The 22337-nt window shown below is 40.0% G+C and overlaps 1 protein-coding gene across 3 annotated transcripts; it reads right to left on the reverse strand.

The window, feature by feature from the left end:
* Positions 1-11872: 11872 nt before the first annotated feature.
* LOC136664927 (BEN domain-containing protein 6) lies at positions 11873-16194 on the reverse strand. 3 transcript variants are annotated; one of them, XM_066642424.1, is made up of 7 exons: positions 16065-16194; positions 14638-14697; positions 14281-14386; positions 13923-14179; positions 12892-13078; positions 12180-12319; positions 11873-12082 (listed from the first exon to the last, which is right to left on the reverse strand). In XM_066642424.1, the coding sequence occupies exons 1-6, from the start codon at positions 16149-16151 to the stop codon at positions 12186-12188; spliced, it is 831 nt and encodes a 276-aa protein (XP_066498521.1). In that variant the 5' UTR covers positions 16152-16194; the 3' UTR covers positions 11873-12082; positions 12180-12185. The 3 variants fall into 3 exon arrangements, with proteins under 3 accessions (XP_066498521.1, XP_066498520.1, XP_066498522.1); XM_066642423.1 differs by having other exon boundaries at positions 11873-12319; XM_066642425.1 differs by lacking the exon at positions 16065-16194 and adding an exon at positions 15732-15910 and having other exon boundaries at positions 11873-12319.
* Positions 16195-22337: the final 6143 nt, after the last annotated feature.

Genomic DNA, 22337 nt, shown 5'->3' on the forward strand with positions numbered 1-22337 from the left:
GGCACTCTTTTCTCTCTGCTCCTCTGAGGGGCTTGACCCTATAACCATAAAACATCAGCCACAGTCCCTCTGAATAACGCACACACAGACACACACATCCACACACACACACACACACACACACACACACACACACACACACACACACACACGAGTACATGTATATACAATAAATATAAAATTATGAAAGTAAATATCATCTTGTATACAACATATTTCTATCCCATTAACTGAATTATGGGGGGGGGGGGGGGGTTGCTACAACAGCCTACCACCACAACATATTCAGTTAAGTGTTATAACATTCAAAAATTATGGTTGCAGAAGTAGGTTTGGGTTCTACATGCCTAGCCACACCCACTATTATCACTGGCCCACCCAAAGTTACTACCATTTTTAATCAACTGCTTAAAGAACCGAACTACATCTTTAGGAACCTCTTACTCTGCAGTGTAATAATTAACACAGGACCCTATATGTCAGTACTTGATGTCCCCTGAAATGTATTTTCTGTAAAGTCTATTCTCTGAATGTCTTGCATACAGTAGCATGCAGTGGATTAAAGCAGATCTATATTTGAATATTAAGAGGATGTCACTTGTTAATTGGCTAATTAACACTGAAGGATTGAACATTAATAATCACTAGTGTATTAAACTGCTAGTCAGGACAGTAATGGATGCCACAACTATCTTCAGCTGAAACATTCCTTATAACCTCAACTTGAATGGGAGGAGCTAAATGTTCGTTGACTAAAGTGGTGGAAATATTTAAATAAATAACGTTTGAATTAGGTCTTGAACAATTGCAAATGGTAATAGATATTTAGTAACCAAATATGAATAGTTGTTAATAATTACATTGGTCATTACCCATCAAACCTTCAGTTAAAAAGTGAGGACAAATTTGAGTATCAGCGAATGTATTTCTACTAGAACAGTGCGTCATAGCTGAGAACCAAGAAAGAAGATTTATTTTTAAGAGTGTCCAGTTGTTCTGAGGATCTGACCACACTGATTGTTGAAGCAGCGGGGCACAGCTGGACATCTGCTTCATCAGCACCACAGCATGGTTACTATGGTTACCACTGCCATGCTACTTTGACTGGCGACCAATGGGAGAAACCACTGAGGTAAACAAAAAAGAAGTGGCCAATCAAAGGGGAGAGTTATAAAGCTGGAAGAGTTGTAAATCCTCTAAATGGCTTTGTTTTGTAGCGTGGTGCTCATTTGTGTAGCTGCTGAATGTAGCTCTGCCAATGAGGGATGGGAATGGGGAAAGGGGATAGTGTGTGTGTGTGTGTGTGTGTGTGTGTGTGTAATTTGCATTGAGAAGGCAAAGATGGTCCCAGCAGTCCATACTACTTGCCAGGAAAATAGATATCATTATGGAACTGTTTGATATGCATACTGACATGCTCAGGCTCCCCATGCTCACACACACACACACACACACACGCACACGCACACACACACACACACACACACACACACAGAAGCACCTGACACTCCATCATGATGTCGTCCCTGCGCCTCCCGGGGGGCTGCAGGCGCGAGCCGGCGTCAGAAACACATTACAGAGGAGAGATTGAGGAGCCAGAGGCCATTATCTCTCCTCTACAGCAGAGAGAGAGAGAGAGAGAGAGAGAGAGAGAGAGAGAGAGAGAGAGAGAGAGAGAGAGAGAGGGTGAGGCACAAGCAAGGCAAGAGGCAAAACAGTTTGTATTTTTTTAGTGTGTGTATGTGTGTGGTGTATGTGTGTGAATGTGTGGTGTGTGTGTGTGTGTGTGTGTGTGTATTTGTAAGTTGGCAAGAGGTTTTCATTCCTCCACTTGTCCACACTGAAAAAAGGACTGATATAAGTTATGCAAAAAGACCAGAAATGATATTCCAATAAAAGTCAAATGAAGGACAAAGGAAAAGCATTTTAAAATGTAGATTCTCACGATACAGAACCTTTTCACATTAATCAAGAGATCTTCGTCCTAGTGGCCACACAGATGTAATTAATCGAAATTCTTCATTAAACATTATGCACCACGTGATTTTATTCGTCAAACTGTTATCTATTGTTCGACCCTTTAAATCTATTGATACATCTGCAACAAAAGTAAACACCAATCTATAACAAATTTAGAAGGAATTTATATTTTGCCAAAGCCATTGAGGTTTTTGTCACAATAATGTTTTTATAATCACATTAAGCTTTTGGATATTGACATTTTTAATGACATTTCATTAATGTGTTTTAGACTTATTAGAGGCTGTTAGTGTGTGTGTGTATAAATTGTATTGACATAAATCATTTTTATTTATTGATAATCTATAGACTATGGTTCAGCCATAAAAAGGGTTGATTTAGTAGAACCAATAGTTCCAAACAGAATGCATTAACGGGCCTTTGCCTGTTCAGGTGACTATTCTATATTCCGCTGTGTGAAGTGCATTAAAGAAGGCTTTAAAAATTATATATCTCCAAAAATCCAGCATTTATTTTTTGGGGAATTCTATAACATTATTGAAGTGACGCTTCTTTCAAACCATAATCTGGAGATACTTTCTTTTGTACAGCAAACATATTGCGTAAGTCCTATTCTAAAGATTAGGTGATATATGCGTACTTTGTACATTACTGTTTTGTCTGTACTCCTGCAATGTGTAATATATAATAATGTTTATGGTGTAAACCGATGGAAACGTTTTTCAGGTTCTCTAAACACACATTAAGTAGGTGGTTCTTGAAAATATGGGACCCTCCGACATAATGTAAAGATTCCACCAAAGATTTTCTTTGTAGAACGGTCAATCCATGCCAAGAAGTACTTTTATTTTCAAGTACTCAGTATATGTCTCGTCATCTTTATATATATTTAATAATTCATGTGCTCGCATGTAAATGTGTGCTTGCGTACTTCCAGCCGTTGCAGTGTCCAGTTGAGGTCCAAGCGAGGGTCAAGGAGCAGATCTGCCAGGCAAAGACAGATGTCCCCCATGATTTCATTTCATCTGGAGATGAACTGCACAACACAGAGAGAGAGAAACAGTGAAAGAAAGCAGCAGACGGAGAGAGAAGGCCCCTTTTTTATGTCAAATAAATGCTGCATTCTCAGCCGTGACACATACAATGACAAATTAGGATTAACTAACGCCTCCCATGTTTCCAGCGGAGAGAGATCATTAGAGAAAGCTGGAAGTTGTCTTGGTTCCTGCAGCAGCTCGGCTTTAAGGTGGCACTAATGGATGGTCCTCCACTGCCTGATTAGGGTTTGTTTGGAGACTCTCGGTGTGGTGATGAGAGGACACGCTGTAGTGTATTTTGACAACGGCGTCAGGCCGCCCTCATGTATGTTTTCAACAGCCGTGGAAACTGCATGTCACACATTTTTCAACTGTGTTTAGAGAATTGCTGCTTGGAGCCCACACTGTGCTGAGAGAATGATTAAAAGCTGTGAAATTTGGACCGACTGTGGGTTTTTTAAGATTTTAATGGCCTTAATTTTTTTTTAAAGGCCTAAATGCCTACCAGCACTTACTGCTCAGATAGAAGTAATAAAATCTATGTTTTCACCATCAACACTACAGCAAACTGAATTTTTAATTGAAATATTTCAGTAATCAAAGTCTCAGCAAATAACAATTCATTTCTGTCTGCAAAACTTTGCTCCATTTTCTGTTTTTTTTTCCATTTGAAATTGACAAATGCATTTTACATTATGAAAAAAATCCATAAAGATCCCATTCTTATGTCCTTACATTAACGTCCATTCTAAGTTACTGTTTTGTAAAGTTACCATTTTGAAGGCACACTGTTTTGACCCGAGAGACATGATCATTCTGCTGTAGTATCAACCTTGTACATTTTTAAAATTGTTAATACCATTCAAAACTGGGAAATTCTTTTTAATTTATGTCCACATTTCACAAATGCTCCAAATAAATCTTAGAATTAAATCTTTTAACATTATCCTCCATCAAAAGTTAAGGAAGTTTCTCATGTAAAGCCACAGTAAACGTTATGGCAACATTAAAAGATAATTTGAAGGTTTTTAAAGAGTTTAACTCCATTTTAGAGTTTCCTTTTGTGAGTTCAGCACTACGTTTTACCCATAGTCCACGTTTTGGGCAGCTGTGATTAAGAGGAACATTCTGAGGAAGTGGAGCAATCCTTCAGCTGAATCTTTATTTGTTTAAAACTCTGTTTGTCAGTTTGACTCCAAACCTCTCGTACAAGACGTACCATAATCATAAACACAAAATGACAACTGTCACAACTGCTTATAACAGCATATGAAGTCAGTCATGCTTGACTTGAGCCTGCTTCTCGACAGGCTCAAGGAGTTTGGATTGGTCACTTGATAAAAGTCGTTCATCATCACTGGACATAAACGGACGCGAGGGCTTATGACAGCTGCCATGTTCTCTCACTGTATTACACTCAGCCAGTCACACGGGCTGCTGCTGGAAGTGTTACTGACACACGTTTAATCAAGCCAAATGTAACATCAACAGCCAGAAGGGACTTCTCGTAATGAGGAGTAATGAAACTAGCCTTCTGGAGGTTTGGAAATGCATTCAGCTCCACATTAACCCCAACAAACAAAGAGAAAACTGCAGATAATCACAGCTTTGCATTTATCAACAAAGATCTCTGAGTTTTAAAGTTTACTTTAAATGACTGTAAGGGATGTTCCTTTCAACACTAAATGGTTAAAATATGGGCCAAGGCCAAAATGACAAATGGTGTTAACTACAAACACTGAATAGAATATCGCCAAAAGCCTTTAGAATACATGAGAATATTGGAGAATACATTAGAATGAGGCAGAAAGGAAGTAGAATACCAGAGAATATTGCTGAAAAACTTTTACATATAGGAGTATACTGCAGTAAGGCTTGCTTGCATTTTTTGCTTGTTTTTAAACAGAAACAACATTATTTCTCAACTAGAGGACCACTAAGAAGTGGCTTGAAAACAAGTCCATCAGGCTCATGTTTTGACGTTCTCAGAGTCCAGAATTAAACCCCATAGAGAGTAGTTAGTGCCACATTCAACAAAACCTAGTGGTATTTTTTTTTTAACTCATGAATTGTTAAAAACCAACACTGACTACAACAATACTCACTTTCTTTGTGTTAAAAAGCTTTCTAATGTTTTTTATTTTCTTGGAATCTGATACATATTGCATTTGTTTTAATTCCTGTTGATTAGAAGAATGGTGGTTTGCCTTTGTAGCACTGGCCCATTATTTTGTTATTGATCATATTTAGCTCAACACCAAAAACCCAAAGTCATGAATAAAATATGTGTGCATCTGTAAGGTGTAGGGTCCAGATAACGCCACACATTTCCTTTGTTTTTGATCAATATTGGCCGGAAAAATCCACTGTAGAAAACTACACTTTATGTTCACCATAAACCCCAGCATATAACACACATATTGCCTCTACCAGCAGTTTGATTGCATCAGGTGCCCTAACCTGCAATAACTGGGGAACTAAACTGGGACATTCATGTCCAAACTGACCCAATCTTTTATGCTCCACACTTAGTTTCTCTCTTTTTCCCACCTCTACACATTCTTTTGTTTCATTCTTTCTCTTTCCCAAATATCTACCTTTCTCACTTTGTTCTTAGACAATTTTTAAATATTTTATACTTTTAATGTTTTTTTTTAGTTTCATTTTTTATTTCCTTGCCTTATCTTTTTTTTCTTTGCCACTTACCACCATCCAAACGTGTACTTATTGTTACATACTTACTCCCATACGTCTTTCTTTGTTATCCCTTTTTCCTATCCCTGTTTTTCTTTTTCCTGACTCACCTTTTTCTCTTTATATCTTCCTCTTGTCAGAGGATGAGACTATAGACTCGTCAACTTATCTGGACAGTTTATGACCACAGTACAGGAAAACAGAAGAAGAATAAAAGCACCACAAGAGAAATTAAATTAGTGGCATGAATAGGAATATATTAACAGAGGAAGAGAGCAAGAAAGAAGAAGAGAAAGAGTCCGAGAGATAATAGCAGAGGGGTGCAGCTGTACTGCTCTATGCACTGGGAGGCTTCTGGAGAGCGAGAGTGTTTGGGGGTGTAGCAGTGTTTGCCCTCAGGGGGTGTGTGGTGGGGCAGGGGGGAGGTGGGGGTCCTGACCCTCATCAATCTCACTCACAGCCACAGCAGAGGGGCGCAAAACCCTCCGGCACACACATCCACACACACCCCCATCAGACCCCCACAACCAGCTTCACACACACCCAGCAAGGAAGAGCCCACCATTGTACACAGCAGGGAGATGACGGACACATACACACACACACACACACACACACACACACACACACACACAGATAGGCAAAAAATAGTAGCGGTAAACTGATAAAACTGGTAAGCTGATGCCCCTGTATATACCTGGAAAACTCACATATGAAATATATTATATCCTAGAAATGACGAAAGCATCATGGCGTAAAGTTTATGTGCGTAACGGGGCGGAGGGCTATATATGTAGGAATGTGTGGTAGGATGATAAGGCGGATAATTAATTTGTTTGTAATTAATAGGTAAAATGTTGCATTCTATGCTAGGCCAGACAGTGACACATATCTCGCCCCCACACCATTCACCCACACACACACACACACACACACACATCCAACATACACATCACCAGACCAGGATTGTAAATGGCTTCAGAGTGAGAATTTTAATAAAAACATAAAACAGAAAGTAATACCCGATATGAAATGAACACAGCAAACCTTGCATCTCAAACATGGTAACCTTGTAGGAGGAGGAAAACACATTGAGAAACGTCATTTTGGGTTAATATAAAACATTTTTATTGGAAGCAATTGGACAACTCCTTTTGGTCCATGTGTCCTTAAGTTTTAACATAATTAATATTTTCAATATGGTGTTCAAAAGGGGGCACCTGAACTGTGCTGTGTTCCAAGTGCTGAGTTCACTCCCCTGTGATGCATCAGGCTTCTGAGGCTCTGAGTCCTGTAGAGAACGGTGAGATGGCACACCTCTGCCCAAGGTATTATTACAGGTGTCATTCAGCTGATGTGACGAGTCAGGGCAGTTTGCATTCTCTTCCAGTGCATTCAGATGGTCTATGGTGTTGCATTAGTGGTAGTTCAAAAAGAAGAGAGTTACTGAAATATCAGTATTGGTGATGACTAATCTGGTAAAGTTCGAGGGGGGGGGGGGTAAACTACATTTAAAAAAATGGACATACAAGGTTTTGTTTCGACAGGTAGGATGCTAATGGGCAAAGCAACAGTGAAGAGTTTCCACTACTTGCATTGTTATGAAATGGGCAATTCAGCTATTTCCTTTGACTGCTGTTACTCATATATGTATAAGACAAACAGATACAGGAGAGAGAGAGAGAGAGAGAAAGAGAGAGAGAGAGAGAGAGAGAGAGAGAGAGAGAGAGAGAGAGAGAGAGAGAAAGGAAGAGAAAAGCTGAGATTAAGAAAGAAGAGGGAGAAATAAAAAGAGGACAGGGCAGAGAGAGAGAGAGAGAGAGAGAGAGAGAAAGAAAGGTAAGGGAAAAAAGACTGAACTAGAGTAGAGAGATAGTGAGAGAGGGACTATGGCAAAGGATGAGGACCAAAATGCAAAAATCAATTTGCCGACTAAAACAGATGACCTTAAGCCCTGTATGGGGCCAGTAATGGTGGGGGGCCGTCCCACGGTAAATTCAATTTGCCCAGCCCCACCAACTCAATTTACGCTTCCATTTGGGGGCAGGAGAGAGGAGCGGCGCCACGGGATCAAACGTCCCCCTGGCCCCCACGGCTCCTCTACATATGTTCCTCTACCCAAACCTAATCAGACTGCTTTCATCTGAGCGAGGTTTCTCTCTCTCTCTCTCTCTAAGCAAGATTGAAATTCATAAAGCACTTAGTCACCACTGCATTATCCAGACAAAAGAAATGCGACTGATTTTCACTCAAAAACATGGCTAATTTCACAGTGTAGATTTATACAAATAACCACAGTTAGTTCCACAATGGCTCAGATATATGTCACATGTATATAATACACAGAACACAAAACATTTACTTTACTGTAGGTCACTGTTAATGGGGTTTATGTAGATGTTGTGTAGCTTTAGGAATGGAAAAATATCCTTCTACTTCCTTTTTTCTAAGATCTCCTAATAATAAAAAACTTAGAATAAGAGATTAATTTCATGTAAAAATTCTTTACATTCTGACACTGGAATGGAGCCCAGTCACATATGTGTTCCTGCCTTGCACCCAATGATTCCAGGTAGCCCAACCCTGATTAGAGTGAAGCCATCACAGAAGATGAATGAATGAATTAATGAACTTAAAATCAAGATAAATATAAACACTCCTGTTTGGACTAAAAAGGAACTTATACTATGACATTAAACAGACACTACAAACAACAAAGAGTATCCCACGCTTCAAACACTTTGTTCTGTTAAAGGGGCAGTTCACTTTTACCACACAACTGAGCGCTATTTACTTGATGTGTGTTGACGGAAGTGTGTGTTGAATTCAATTTCTTGAAAGCATTATTTAAAAAATTGGCAGTTTTAAATAAAATATTTGTTGTGGGTTGCGAAATTACCTAGAGCACAAATCAGAGTCAGTTTATAACTAACGTCTTCTGATATAGCTACACTGAATACTGAATATGGTCCTCATACCAATATGTGATGTGATGTTATAAGGAAAATTAATTCTGTGTATTAGTTGTGTGTTCAGAAATTTGATGTTGACCAAACAATTAGCTTAAACCAATGGTTAATAACCCGTGTAAACGTAGTTTCAATCTCTCAGGGGTTTTTTTCCATAGCAACTTATAATTGTAATATTGTTACAAGTCTAGCATAAGAACTCTTGGGCCCAGGAAGCCTTGGTGCAACATGGTGTGTTTACCAGGGCAGGAAAACCAACCCTGGTCTGTTATACAGAAAGCAGGAGTATGGTATGCCAACACACGACTGAAAAAAAACAAAACGAAAAAACAAAACATGAATACATTGTGTTTGACGGCTGTAGTAACATGTTCCACTGACAGACTGTTATTTTCAAATATATACAACAGAGTGAAATCAGACAAGCTTCATCTGAATCTCCGCCTCTTTCACTCATTCTGTCTCTCCTGTGATTGGGTTCTCTCTCTCTCTCTCTATGTCTCTTGTGCTTTTTTATTCACTCCTCTGGTTGGATAGAGGGGCGCTTTCCTCTGTTGTTATTGGTTCTCTCTCTCCCTCTCTCTCTCTTGCCCTCTCTCTCTCTCTCTCACACACACACACACACACACACACACACACACACACACAAACCCTCTCCCTCCCATGATGCCTGTGCTCGGTGAGCAGGAGCCAGAAGTCCGTCCAATCATTGTCTAAGCTATCAATCAAAGCTGACAGGCCCAAGCGACATGAAAAGAACCCTCAGTGGCAGCCATTAACCGAGAGCCCTCCCTCCTCTCTCTCTCTCTCTCTTTCTCTCTCTCTCTCTCCTTCTCCCTCTCTCTCTCTCCCCCCTCCCATCTCCTTCTCTCTCGCTCTCTCTCTCTCAGCCCCCCACGCTTTGTTTTCCTTTCAGCGGACAAAAACAGACTGACAAGATGCAGGGCTGGACATTAATCAAACCGCCCCATGGAACCACCTCTTCCTCCAAGATAATAAATAAATTCCACTCCTCTCATTGGACAGATGCTCACATTGGTTGTATACTCTCTCTCTCTCTCTCTCTCTCTCTCATTTTAAGGGTCCTCATCTGCTGTGGGCAGGGTAATTCCCTGCAGATCTAAGCAGGGCAGGTGCTCAGCTTGCAAGTCCAGACCAGGCACCCCCTTTCCCCACTCTCCAGGGGCCACTGTTGCCCTGACAACTGGCCAGCCCAACCTGTGCCCCCCACCTCTTTCTCTCTCTCTCTCTATTTCACCGTTGCTGAACAGTTAAACAGGGCCTGCTGTTTGCTGATGGCCAACGGTCACCTCCACATTTTCATGTGTTTTATTCTTTGCTGTGTGGACAGATACAGCTCTCTATTTCAATCTCTCTGTCTTTCCCTCCCTTTTATTCCATCCTTTATTCTCATTTTTCCCCTTATTCTTCTGTCGTTTTTCTGTTCCATCTCTAATTTCCTTGTATCTATCTTCTACCATTTTCTGCTTTTCTTAATTTATTATATCCTCTGACTATCATCTTTCTCCCTCTATCTCAGTTAACCTCTTTCTATCTTGTCCCTTCCCTCTTTGTATTTGTCTAAGATCTATCCCCTTTTCTCTGTAACTGTCTCTCGTTCTGCTTTTTAGCGGCGTTGACGTAAGCAGTTTGTAATCATTTGAAATAATTATAGAATTTTGTATTCACATAAAAACAGTAGGGCAAAACACCAGTTATAACCAAAACTGGAAAGGGTTAAACTGTTCCTTCAATACGGGGACATCATCATTTAAACATGTAGATGGATTACTCCCCTTTTCTATGAGAATCTTTCCCCTCATAATATTTGGCCTACGCTTGACAGGAAGAAAAAGACAAATGGAAAGTTAACGTGGCACATGGAGGCGTGCAAGTGCACCACAACGGGTACCACGGCACCCTGCCTTGCAGGGCATTGTGGGATATGTCCTTTGCCGGAGCTGCTGCTCAGATGACATATTACAGCTCGGCGGGAATCGTATGGTGCTCCAGGAGGAGGTGTTACACCACCATTCTGCAAACGTTTAATTTTTGTTTTCTTTCCCCCTGCTCTTGTCCAGGTTCATTTGGAGCCCTGCTGCGGGCACACGTGTGTTTGTGTTGGCCTCCATTAGAGCAGTGCGAGGGGCCTGGAAGGAAGTCCATTTAGCTTATGATTTCAAGCTATGTTTCAAGCTAAACACGTACAGGAACGTTTGTCTTAAATCCATTGCTGCTTACAATAAAAACGAATGTATAGTAGTAGTCATGTTGTTTTCATAACGCTGTTCGCTGATTCCATGCTTTCATTAGTCACAGCCTTAGTTTATATGACTGAAGCTTAAATTTAATTCATTAATTTTCCGTAATCGCTTCATACTGATCAGGGTCATGGTGTGTCCAGAGTCTACCAGAATGACACACCCTCACAGGGCACCTTGACTGAGTCATTCTCTATTTGTTCTAAAGCACTGAATGGGTAAACACTGTAATAAATTCAAACTGATTCATGTTTACCCCACAGCAGATAAGGAATCTGCACAAGTAGGATGTTCAAAAATGTAGCTACAATAGAAGGCCATTGATTTCCTGTTAGTGGATCCCCTGTCTGAAAATGGAGGAGGGGTGCTGTAAGATGGCTGAATCAGTGAAGATATGGTTCCAGTAGAAAAAAAAAAACGCAGTTTTTTCCAAGCGCCGATCTGTTGTATCATTGACACCTAAATGGATTAGGTTCATGTATCACTGATAATGGCCCGGCCCGTTGCTCGTATGTCAGAGAGCCGGTGTGTGTGTGTGATAAGGCCTATTGATTATGTACCATATGCAGTTCCCACGCCGTCCTTTGTCCCCTACACTTCCACCATTTTTAAATTGGGGGATGGGAGAAGGAACAGCTGGCTGTTAAAAGGATAAGTTACTTTAAGAACAGTTTAAATAATTATGAACATCCTCAATTTAATGTTCATTATACTGTGAGGTTTAGTAAAACATATAATGTAATAATTAAAATGTCTCAAAACTTTGCACAAGCTAAAAAACAAGATATAATATAGTGTGTGTGTGTATAAAACACACACAATATATTATGATTCAAACTGTAAATTATTAATCAATATATGCTTAGAATAAATTACAAGTACAACTACGAGTGTGTAAAATATTCTGTCCTTTATTATGCAGGACCACAACAGTCTCTTGATGACAGCAGACGTTAAATTTATATTTATTTCTAGGTTTATATGTTATATACGCATCTATAAAATAAATACACAAATCCCTGTAATGCTACAAGACATAAATTCTATACTCACAGTTTTGTTTGGTCAATTTTAAATCCTATTATAAAAAGTCTGTTCACACCACCGGAAAAAAACGAACCAAACACTCTCCAAAGAATAACTGTAAACACAGCAAGAGAAACATTCTAAAGGAATTATTTGTTCAATGGTAAAAGGCTAGAAGTGGTCTCAGTCTTCTTATAATTTTCTGTACCCACCCTCCCCTAAGGTCCAACCAATGGCTCTTTAGCTGAGTGTGGGTTCTTCTTCAGCCTTTTGGCCTCGTTCTGAAGCTTCTGTCGAATGTAGCCCTTAATCTCAGAGTCGGTCTTTCCAGGGAAGTAGTGCTGTACCGCTCCTGTGGAAAATAAAAAAAAATCATCAGAAATTCTAACACTGATATGAATAAGATCATTTCTGAATATTAAAAAAAAACTGCACCAAAAGCACCACTGTCTGATTACAGCAACTGAACGCTAGAAAACATATATGCAAATGTACAATTAATTAACATCTTAATTGGTCCCACATTATCACGTTGATTCAGTCACAGAAAATAAGCATTGTTTTGAGGGGAAAGACCTAGTTTGAGCTCCTAGTGATTTGATTTGATTATAATTATTTATGTAATGATTCAATTCATCATAAAACCTCAAATTATCTCAAGAGTTATTTTTTGGAACGATGCAGAACTCTTTTAAAAATGAAGACTTAAGGCATATTTACACAGCAATGTCATTTAAACAACACAGCCTTTTTATTTTCACTTTAGAAAATAGCTGCTCATTTTTAACCAAACACAAATACACATTTCACAGAATACTGGTCACGGCAAAATCAATTTTAACTGTTTGCAACTTTCGAAAATCCATCTTTGACACGTCAATGATTCAGAAGAGGTGCCTAGATGGATATTTGCAGTCAACATACTCAAGATGGCGTGGATCTCATGGGCAGGTAGAGCAGGTTTGGGCAGTCCCCTTTTGCTGTTAATGACACCAGAGATGGAGTGTGAGGCCAGGCAGTCTCTGTCATAGAGGCCTCGCAGCAGCTCGTTGGTCAGCTTCTGAGCCGTGGTCCCTGTGTTACAGCGCTCCAGCAGCTCCGCTGGGATCACCTGGGAGGCAAAAATGGAAGGGAGGTCAGTTCCACTTTCAATCAGCCAGCTTTAAGGTGGTTTTCATCAACTGTGTTTATGCAGCCTGTATTTCTGATTTATTCTCTGTTACTTGATCACTTGAAATTTAAGGGTTGATGACAGGGAACAGTCTTCTACATATTGTAATACACAATAACAGCACAGATAAAAGGTAATCTAGCCATATCTCCTCTATTATAATTATATTATGCTACAAACCTCAGAGGGTTTAGTCTAGTCCTCTGAAACATGTGAAGCCAGTCACGTTCGTTTTGAAATGATACTGATGTACCATCACTGGACAGCCCAACACACTTGGAGGTGAACACTAACTGCCCAACTATGTTGTATTAGCTGACATATGCTATGGTTGGCTAGAAGTGTGCTGAAAGATGGAGTGGAAAGGAGGGGCCATAACACCCAGCCAGAAAGAGCCAATTATGGACACCCAGCCTTGGAAGGGAATGCCATCACTGGGAAATTAATTCACAAACGAACTCTATTACATGTTTCACCAAAAAAGGTCAGTATAATCAGCCTTCGTTTTTTTTAACACAGTGCAGCACTGTAATGAAAATGAATTAATAAAACTTAAATGAATAAAAATCACATCATAATATTTATAGCATTTTTTAATGTGGCATTACTACTTCTTTTTATTGTAGTTTAATGCTCATCCAGCCTCCTCAGGAAAATAAAGCATCAAAGAAAATATACTGTAGCATTAACCTTTCTAAAAATAGAATGCTTTTATATATTTGCCACATTCCCCACCCTTAAACATCAAGTAAAAAGTATTTAATAAAAATGCCCTAACATTTACCTCTTGGTAAAAGGGTGTTTCACTCATTGATGTCGTGTCGTCTATCTTGTGACAACACTCCTGTTGGGTGGAGCTCCGCTGCTCTATCAAACTGTCGCACAGGACTTCTGGAGCAAGAATGGGACTGGGTGCACAGGATCTCTCAAGTTCCATTAGAGTACCATGCTGAGGAGAGGTCACGTTGAGACTGCAGCAGTTCAACCAGCCCTCGCTTTTCATGACCAGCTCCTCAAGAGTCTGTGACAACTTCCCACATGCTGTACAAGACAACACCAGATTCAGACCTGCATTTCCGACATCTGCATTTTAATTAACGAAGGCTCAATTTAATTTACAGAACCCAGAATCGTATCCAGACCTGTGAGGGTCTTGATTTGCTCCCTGAGGCTGTCCGTCTCCCTCTGCATGCTCAACACCATGGCGATAAGTTCCGACCTTGAACAGGTCTGAAGATTTCCTAACACCTGGAACAAGACCAACAGACATACTACAATATCACTATGGGAGATTCATTTATACGAACTCAATTTCTGTGGAAAATAGAAAAATGTGGGTAAATAAGGACATGTTAAAGAGATTAAATAGAATTAATAGTCTTTATATCACAAACATTTGCTCTTCTATGAAGCTATAACCTTGTGGAATTATTAATTTCATTCTGCAACACAATTTGAACTGAACTGTTAAAGTTTACTGCTTCGTAATAAGGATTTACCTCCACTGTAATGTCGCCACTTCCAATGGTGAGTCCTGTGGTGTTTTCAACCTCAGAAGTCTGTCAAAATATAATTAAATGTCCTATTTTATCTGCAGTGTATCTGAACATCACATTCACATGAATCTTACTCCCAAATAACTTGAGAAAAGGGGATTAATTACTTCATTAACAGTGTAATAATCCTCTTAAATCTGTTGACTAAACTTTACTGTAGAGTATTTAAGCCCCTCATCCACAGAAAATGTATTTATTTAGTTGTGAATCATTCTCACCACAGCAATTACACATAATGACACATTTTCACCAATGAAACGACATAGTTTGGGTGGGTTGTATGGTGCATTTGTCAGCATTTGTATGCTGCTGGAGTTTTTAAAACCCAATCAAAACATCTAGCCGAAAGTGTCCTTTGGGCAGGGCCCTATTACCAACAACAAAAGACTGGATGATGTCTAACGCAGCACTGAGTGGAAAAGGGGCTAACAACATACGCAAAGCACCAGATGGACTACAGTCTTTAATAGTAGAACTACAAAGGGCAAAATAGGTGGACAAAAGCTCATCATGGCAACTGACATAAATCTACTGAAAAGATCAGACTTATTCAGAGACTCATTTTTTATCTTTAATATCAAACTGGCATAACACCTAAGTGAAGTTACATGGTCTTTTCTGACACTGGGATGTTGCGTGACACTGTTTTTGAATGAAAGGACAGTGATATATAACAACTGTCCCTGTATTTCCCATTATAGCATAAGCACATAATGTCAGAAAAAAAAAGGATCTCAGGACACCCGAGGGCCTCAGAAAACAATCCATTTCATTCACCCAGGCTGAAATGGCAAGTTGTGCCATACTGTGAGACTTCTGAAGTTGAACTTCCAGATGTCAGTGTCATGAAATAACATCCGGAAATGTCAGAAATTATTATTATGTGACATTTAGTTTATACACAACACAGATTACAACTGACATTAAAGTGGTCATGAAGGCCCCCTATGGTAGGTGCTGGAATATGATTTGTATAAATGTTTAGGCACATTTGTGTCAGCTTCAAGGAAGGACTTATGTAGGTTTATGAATAATACCTTAGGGTGAAGAGTTATCTTTATAATATCAATGTGCTCGACATGGCTCAGCAGGGCAATGAGTGGATCAGATAGTTCATTCATTTCAATAGAGCACACATAAAATACTTAAGAAAAATCAGACCCTGGCAATATGCCTCAGAGGACCACCATCACATGACGTTAGCTCCTCTGTTGATGCTCTGAGAGGCTTCAGCTGCTTCCTCGTCTCCGACCGTTTGTGCCGGAAAACACTTGCTGTAATAAGCGCCATAATAAAAGCACGTCTACCAAGACTCGCTGCCATTTCGTCAACATGTATTATATTTTCATCCACTGAACACTCTCACTCACCTCAATGGCTTCACACAGCGTTTGCTCGGTTTCTCCCCCTTCATTGCCGTCATTCAGAAGACGTTTGGCTGCTGTCTTCCTTCTCATCTTCTTCTCTCCATGATCCGTTACGCCGCTGAAGAGCTGCTCGGTGTTTGATTATTCTCATCATGGCGCGAAGGCGCGAGCGATTACTCACTGAGGGGAGCAAACACTTCAGCGACTATAAACTTAAAAAGAGCATTAAGCGAGCAGAAAACAAGCTTTTTCCTATCGAAACGCTTCACAGTGGTCTTAATTTTCTTTACATGGTGTTTCTATTACAAAAAAACACTTGCAAGCAATTATATTTATCGACATAAATGCTAGCACCACAGGAACATCAACAGGAGCGTTTCTCATTGGGTACAAAAAGGTATCTGTGAATGTGTAATATTTTAATTAATACAAAACTTAGGAAAAACTGGACTGGCATAAAAACTCTCTCTCTCTCTCTCTCTCTCTCTCTCTCTCTCTCTCTCTCTCTCTCATATTATGGCTGCAAGAGCACAGATGCTGGAGAAAGGTTGAACAAAAGTTGACCCTGCTGAGTCCCAGGTGTTCAGAGGTGAAGTCTAAGTGTGTCCGGAAACACCTGAAGTTCTGGAAGTGGAGCTGAGCAGAGATTGCCGGAGTAAGCCAGAGGGCATTTGTGGGGCCTTCGGGACATACTACGGGGAAGCTAGACTCTCATTAATGGAACCTGTGATCAGAGATGTAAGAGTTAAGGGCTGACAAAATGCTCAGGTGCTTTCAGTGATCATTTGAAGGGATTGACTAACTATACACAGTGTTTCTTACTCGATTTCTGAAGGTGTTTGTGCCCAAACACTGGGGGTAAATTCCAGTTTTATTTCATTTGATCAATTAATGTATGTAATGTTAATTTAAGAAAACAACAAATGTGTAAATTGATTCATTAGGCCTCGCCCATGACTAAATAAGTTTCTAGGTGGTTGGGCATTACAGGAGAGACTGATACTGTACAGAGAAGAACAAGATAACTAAAATACAGCATTGTCCCTGTTGTATTTTGAATTGTGGAACAGTGGTATAATGCATACCCTTCAGTGAAAAGTCTGTGGCATTCTTTGGTCAAAATACTACAAGGATTAAACAGCACAGCACAATTCTCCCCCTGTATAAACAGCCTTTTTTCAGGATAAGCAGTTTCAGAGCCTGTTACCTTGACAATGACAATGATCCTCTGTTTACTCTAACACACAAATGCTGCTCTGTGTTTTATCCATTTTTACTTGGCTCACATTCTTCTCTGTTTTATTCAATATTTTTTTATGCTCCTGTAAGCTAAAGTTCTGGAGTATAATGGAAGGGATAGAAGTATAAAATTAGATTTTTTTTATGTTAAAATGTTATATCCTTTAGAGGTAAAACCCAAAAGTTGAGTTCTTTAAGTGAAAAGCAACAGTTTGAGCTCTCTGTAATTCTTTCTCTTTCTTTCTTTATTTATTTCTTTCACTCTGCAATATTTAAGAGTAAACAAGTGGATAGGGCCATAAAGGCTGAGGTCATGCTCTGATACTGAGTGAATTTTGATTGACCAGACAGGGTTGTAGAGGATGAACTATGACCTCTCTCCCATCAGCCAAAGCGAGTGCATAAACCATTTAGATGACAAAGGGGAGAGTCAGTCACCAAAGTGGAGATGAACCAGGCAATGGAAGAACACACAAATCTCTCTCTCTCTCTCTCTATCTCCCTTCGACTATCCCCATCTCCCACTCATCTCTTTCTCTTTCTCCTTTTATCTATTTCTCTTTGTTTCCAAGTGTAGCTTTAAGAGCATTCAAGAGGCTCAAAATACAGTACAATATTTTAAGCAAATCAATGTGTTTTATTGTGTCCCAATTTTACACATTAGTGACATTAATAAGTTAGAGCAAATCAAACACACAAGCCACAAACTAACACACTAGTCACAATATAACGCACAGTAGGATACAATAGGTTGTAATAAAATATGATCTTTAAAGTATCTTTGTATGTGTGCTTGTGTATGTGTTGTTTGCTTCAACACAAGCATACAAACACACACAACTACACACTGCCTCTGACAGACAGCTTGAAGGCATACTCAGCAGTCTGTGACTCAGTGAGACTCCCCGCCACGCCAGCTTCTTTTTCGGCCAGAGCTTTATCCCCTCACTGACTTCATGAATATGCAGCGGCTCGACACTACAATGCTTTTTCAAGATCCTTGGCATGGAAAGAGTGAGGATTGACACTTGCTTGCAGACAATGCGGGCCATTCCGTGTCCAGGGCAGCACCATGGATGTGATGAAATAGGAGGCAACATGTGCACATTATAATAACCAGTTACATTAGTTAGTTAAACATGAGTTGATTTGAATGAAGGTACCAAATTAAGATATTAAACCGTGGACCTATTGTTTCGTTAAAGCTTAATATATATTCTATTCATCAGTGTAAAGGAGTGGTTTACACAATTTGCCACTTGCTCCAGATGTAGGCTGTCACTTTAGCATTGAAGCTACATTGCTAATGTTGCTAACAAACACTAGATATGTTTCACCAAATACATACCCAAATCTCAGCCTGCTGAAACTATATCCAGCGCATTCAGACTTGTAGTTTAGTGCACAGTATAATTTACTGTGTGTTATAAAAACAGAGGTTTTCTGTTTACCTGAACGCATGGGTCATCCATTTTAGATGCCTAAACTACACTGAAAATGAATGTGGTTTGTCTGAGGTGATAGAAGATTTAGTGATGTATTTACAAGCAAAATAGCATCCAAACTGCTGAGCATGTTCTTATAAAATGGCTCCCTCTCAACTAAAAAAACAGAAAATGGCCCACTGTCCTTATCACATCATGGCATTCAAAGTCTCTACTAACAAAACTCCTATAGAGAGTTAAACCAAATATCTATGTTTTTATGTATTAGAAATTACATCTGGCTGATTAAAGTCATCTCCATGACTGAGCTAATCAGATTTCTTTAAAAACCTTTTACGAACCCCTACACTCTTTATCAAAAACACAGGGTTCTCAAATGGTTCCAGTGTGGTGCAATCTGCAGTTCCTCACCCGGAGAAGTGCTCTGCTCAGCATCAGCCTTTTTTTTTTTTTTTTGGCCTTTAAGGGATTACAGTGATGTCATTGGCAAGGTCTCACCCCTATTGGCAGTCATCCTGCTACAGGTCAGCGTTAAGTCCGAGCAGTGCAGCTTTTTGCATGTGTGATAATTTAGATGCTGACTTTGATGATAATAGCACTAATAATGGTGTGACAGTGACGGATGGGTGCAGGCGGTTCCGAGGCCTGTGAAGTGACCCCCAGCCCAATCACAGCACTTCCAGGTTAAATGTGACCTCAGGCAGCTTGAAAAAGGGGTCCTGCTGCAGAAACCACTGTGGTGCCGTAAGTATGAATAGAAAAATGTAGAATAGGATTGAGAAAGGAGGCTGGAGCACAAAGAAGTTCATAACACCACTGTCAGAACCACTGTATCTCTGTTTTCGTCATTTTGTCAGCTGCTTCATAATTTCATGGTCAAAAAGAGGTGGTTTTTCCACAACATATTTATCAGTTTTGGAGGCAAAAATAGAGACAATGACCAATGCCATGGAATAGTTTAGTTTTTCCAAAGAACCTTTCAATGATGCTTTAAATATGATTTTGTTTATTTATTTATTTATTTATTTATTGGAGATCACAGAATTCACATTGTTCCTGTTATTCCTGGAAGTCAGAAGGAACATCTTATCCAATGTTGTCACTTTTAAGATTCTGGAGAAGTGATTCTTCTGTGGATTCACCACAAAGAACCCCTTTTGCCAAATTTGTTTTAACAGTTAATACAACTAACATGCTCTTATCCTCCAGGCAGCATTTAAATTAGGTTCCTTTCTGGCAGTAGGGGCACCAGAAGTACCACGGTCTTTGCTTCCCAACTGTTGCGTCCAGCATGCTGCTTGGAGTCTTTGCCAACATCCCTGCAGTTTCAGAACACAGCCCTCTGGCCATGGTTGCTGCCTCTTGATGAGCCCAGGCGCCTCCCTCGGCCGTGGTGGGAACCTTGGCCGGGCCATGTGTTAGACATTAAATGCAATCAGGGAGTGCGTTTTTCGTGAGCACGCCAAGAGATCGAGAGGAAGGCAGATCGAGGTTGATAAATAGCAGAGCCCCTCTCATGCTTGTCTGCTTACAGAGAGCCTGGATAATCAAACCCTGGCCTGTTTTCTTTATTTACGCCACAGGTCAATGTGAGGGGATTTATCGTTATTGTGCAGCGACTCTTGATTAGCGGGAGGACGTGGGCAGCTAAGTGCAAAATGTCCACAGGCGCACCTCCTCTACAGACGGAAAAGGTTTGTTGTGAGTTTTGATGAGCTGGAATGGGCAGTGTCATAGGAAAAGCTAAGAGGTGACAGGGACAAAGTATCCTTCAGGGCCAAGATCTTTGTACATTTTGCCTTTTCCAATGATGGCAATGAGCTGTCTAATCCAACTCCCAAACAACTGACATCTGCCATCAAGAAACATCAACAAATGATGAAAACATTAAAGATGTTACCAAACTGAGAAAGTACTCCAAGGGAACGCTTGGATTATGCCGTGACTTGTATATACACACCCAAACAACTGTCGAAATACATCTTGATAAATCAAGAAACCTCCTCTGATGTACTTATGCCTTCATCTGACACGTTTCACTCTAGCGTACCCTGCCAAAGACATCGGGTGCAATAAGGATAATCAGCCTAGTGATCTTCCCTCCTCATCCACATAAAGAGAAAGCCATTCTCTGCCATTCCTGCACTCTTACATTGATCCTCTTCTATCACCCTTAATCACCACTACAGCCTCGCGACTACAGAAGTGCCAAGTAACACGCTACCTGTCAGATCCACTGGGGCAAAAATTAATGGAATCCTAAGGGTAAAGTTTGGACAGTGAGGAGTGTGAGTGGGCTGAGTATCGAGCCCTGGGGCACCCCAGCAAGTCATAACTCACAGCTTAAGAGCGGCAGCCCGCCCAAGGAAGCACCATCTGCCAATTGATTTAGTGTCATCTCAGGTCTCACCTCCTCCATATGATTATGTGCCTTATTAAGTGATTTGCTGAGCATGACAGATTTGGTTTATTAGCTACTTTCCATGGCCGCTTTTGAGGCTTGCTCTTGCTCTTGAAGACATTTGTTTGAATTGGCTCTCCCTCTGTGTCCTTCAGTGTGTTATTTATTCTACCTTGCTCGAGGGATGTCCATATTGTCCTTTGCCAAACCCAGATACGGACTGCTGTTACTGTAATATACTGTAACAAAAAATAAAAAATCTAGAGCCGTAAATCTTTTTTAGGTAAACCATATCTTATAGGTTCTTCAGTAATCAAAGCGAAGGAAGCTGGAAGGAGACTGTCAAAACATTATTGCAGAATGGGGATGTGTCCTATGGAGTGGGTTCTGATTTCCTGTCACAGTTATGAGACGGAGGTTGTGCATACATACACAGTATGAGATTTATGGGTGTCATTTTTATTCAAGCTTATGTTTTTGCATCTAAAACTGTCTCAATATGTATTCCTTATAATCATAAGCATTAGCCAAGTGCAACAAGTTAAGAAAGAGGTTTTTTATTTCATCCCTTCCAAGTCGACAGTGAAGTATTTGTATTTCAGTCAAAGGTTTCAGACTAAGGGCAAATCCTTTTATCTTCCCTGCTGGATAGATTCGTAGAATATATATATATATATAAACTATTCAACGATTATTTTGATAATTGGTGAAGCATTTCCAAACCTCTATTTAAGGAAACCCTTTATTTAAAGTTACTATCCAAAACCTTTGCTTGATGTATTTTTTTATTTAAACCATTTAAACCATGTCTTCATTCCTTGCTCATTATAGATTCATGAATACCGTCTGTCTTCATCATATTTTCAAATGTATGGCATTGTATTAAATATGTACATTTAATCTGATGGGAAAATATCAGCTGTGTAGTTGAGAGGTCACAGCTCTGAACCTCATGTCAGGGGTGTCGACACTATATTTGACAACATGGCATTATGTTCAATGCTTGTCTGGTTTCTGGGTGTGTGTGTGTTTGTATATATTTGTGTGTGAACCTCATCTTAAGCCTGCCATCAGAGATTAGAATCAGTCCTGACATAGATATTTCCCCCACGCATTGCTCTATGGCGGGTCACTCACTGGCCTTTTCACTAAATGCTTACTCACCAGGAGCTAAGAGCACCGTGGCCCTGA

The sequence above is a fragment of the Hoplias malabaricus genome, chromosome 13 (assembly GCF_029633855.1).
Source record: "Hoplias malabaricus isolate fHopMal1 chromosome 13, fHopMal1.hap1, whole genome shotgun sequence".
In the NCBI taxonomy this organism is placed as follows: domain Eukaryota; kingdom Metazoa; phylum Chordata; class Actinopteri; order Characiformes; family Erythrinidae; genus Hoplias; species Hoplias malabaricus.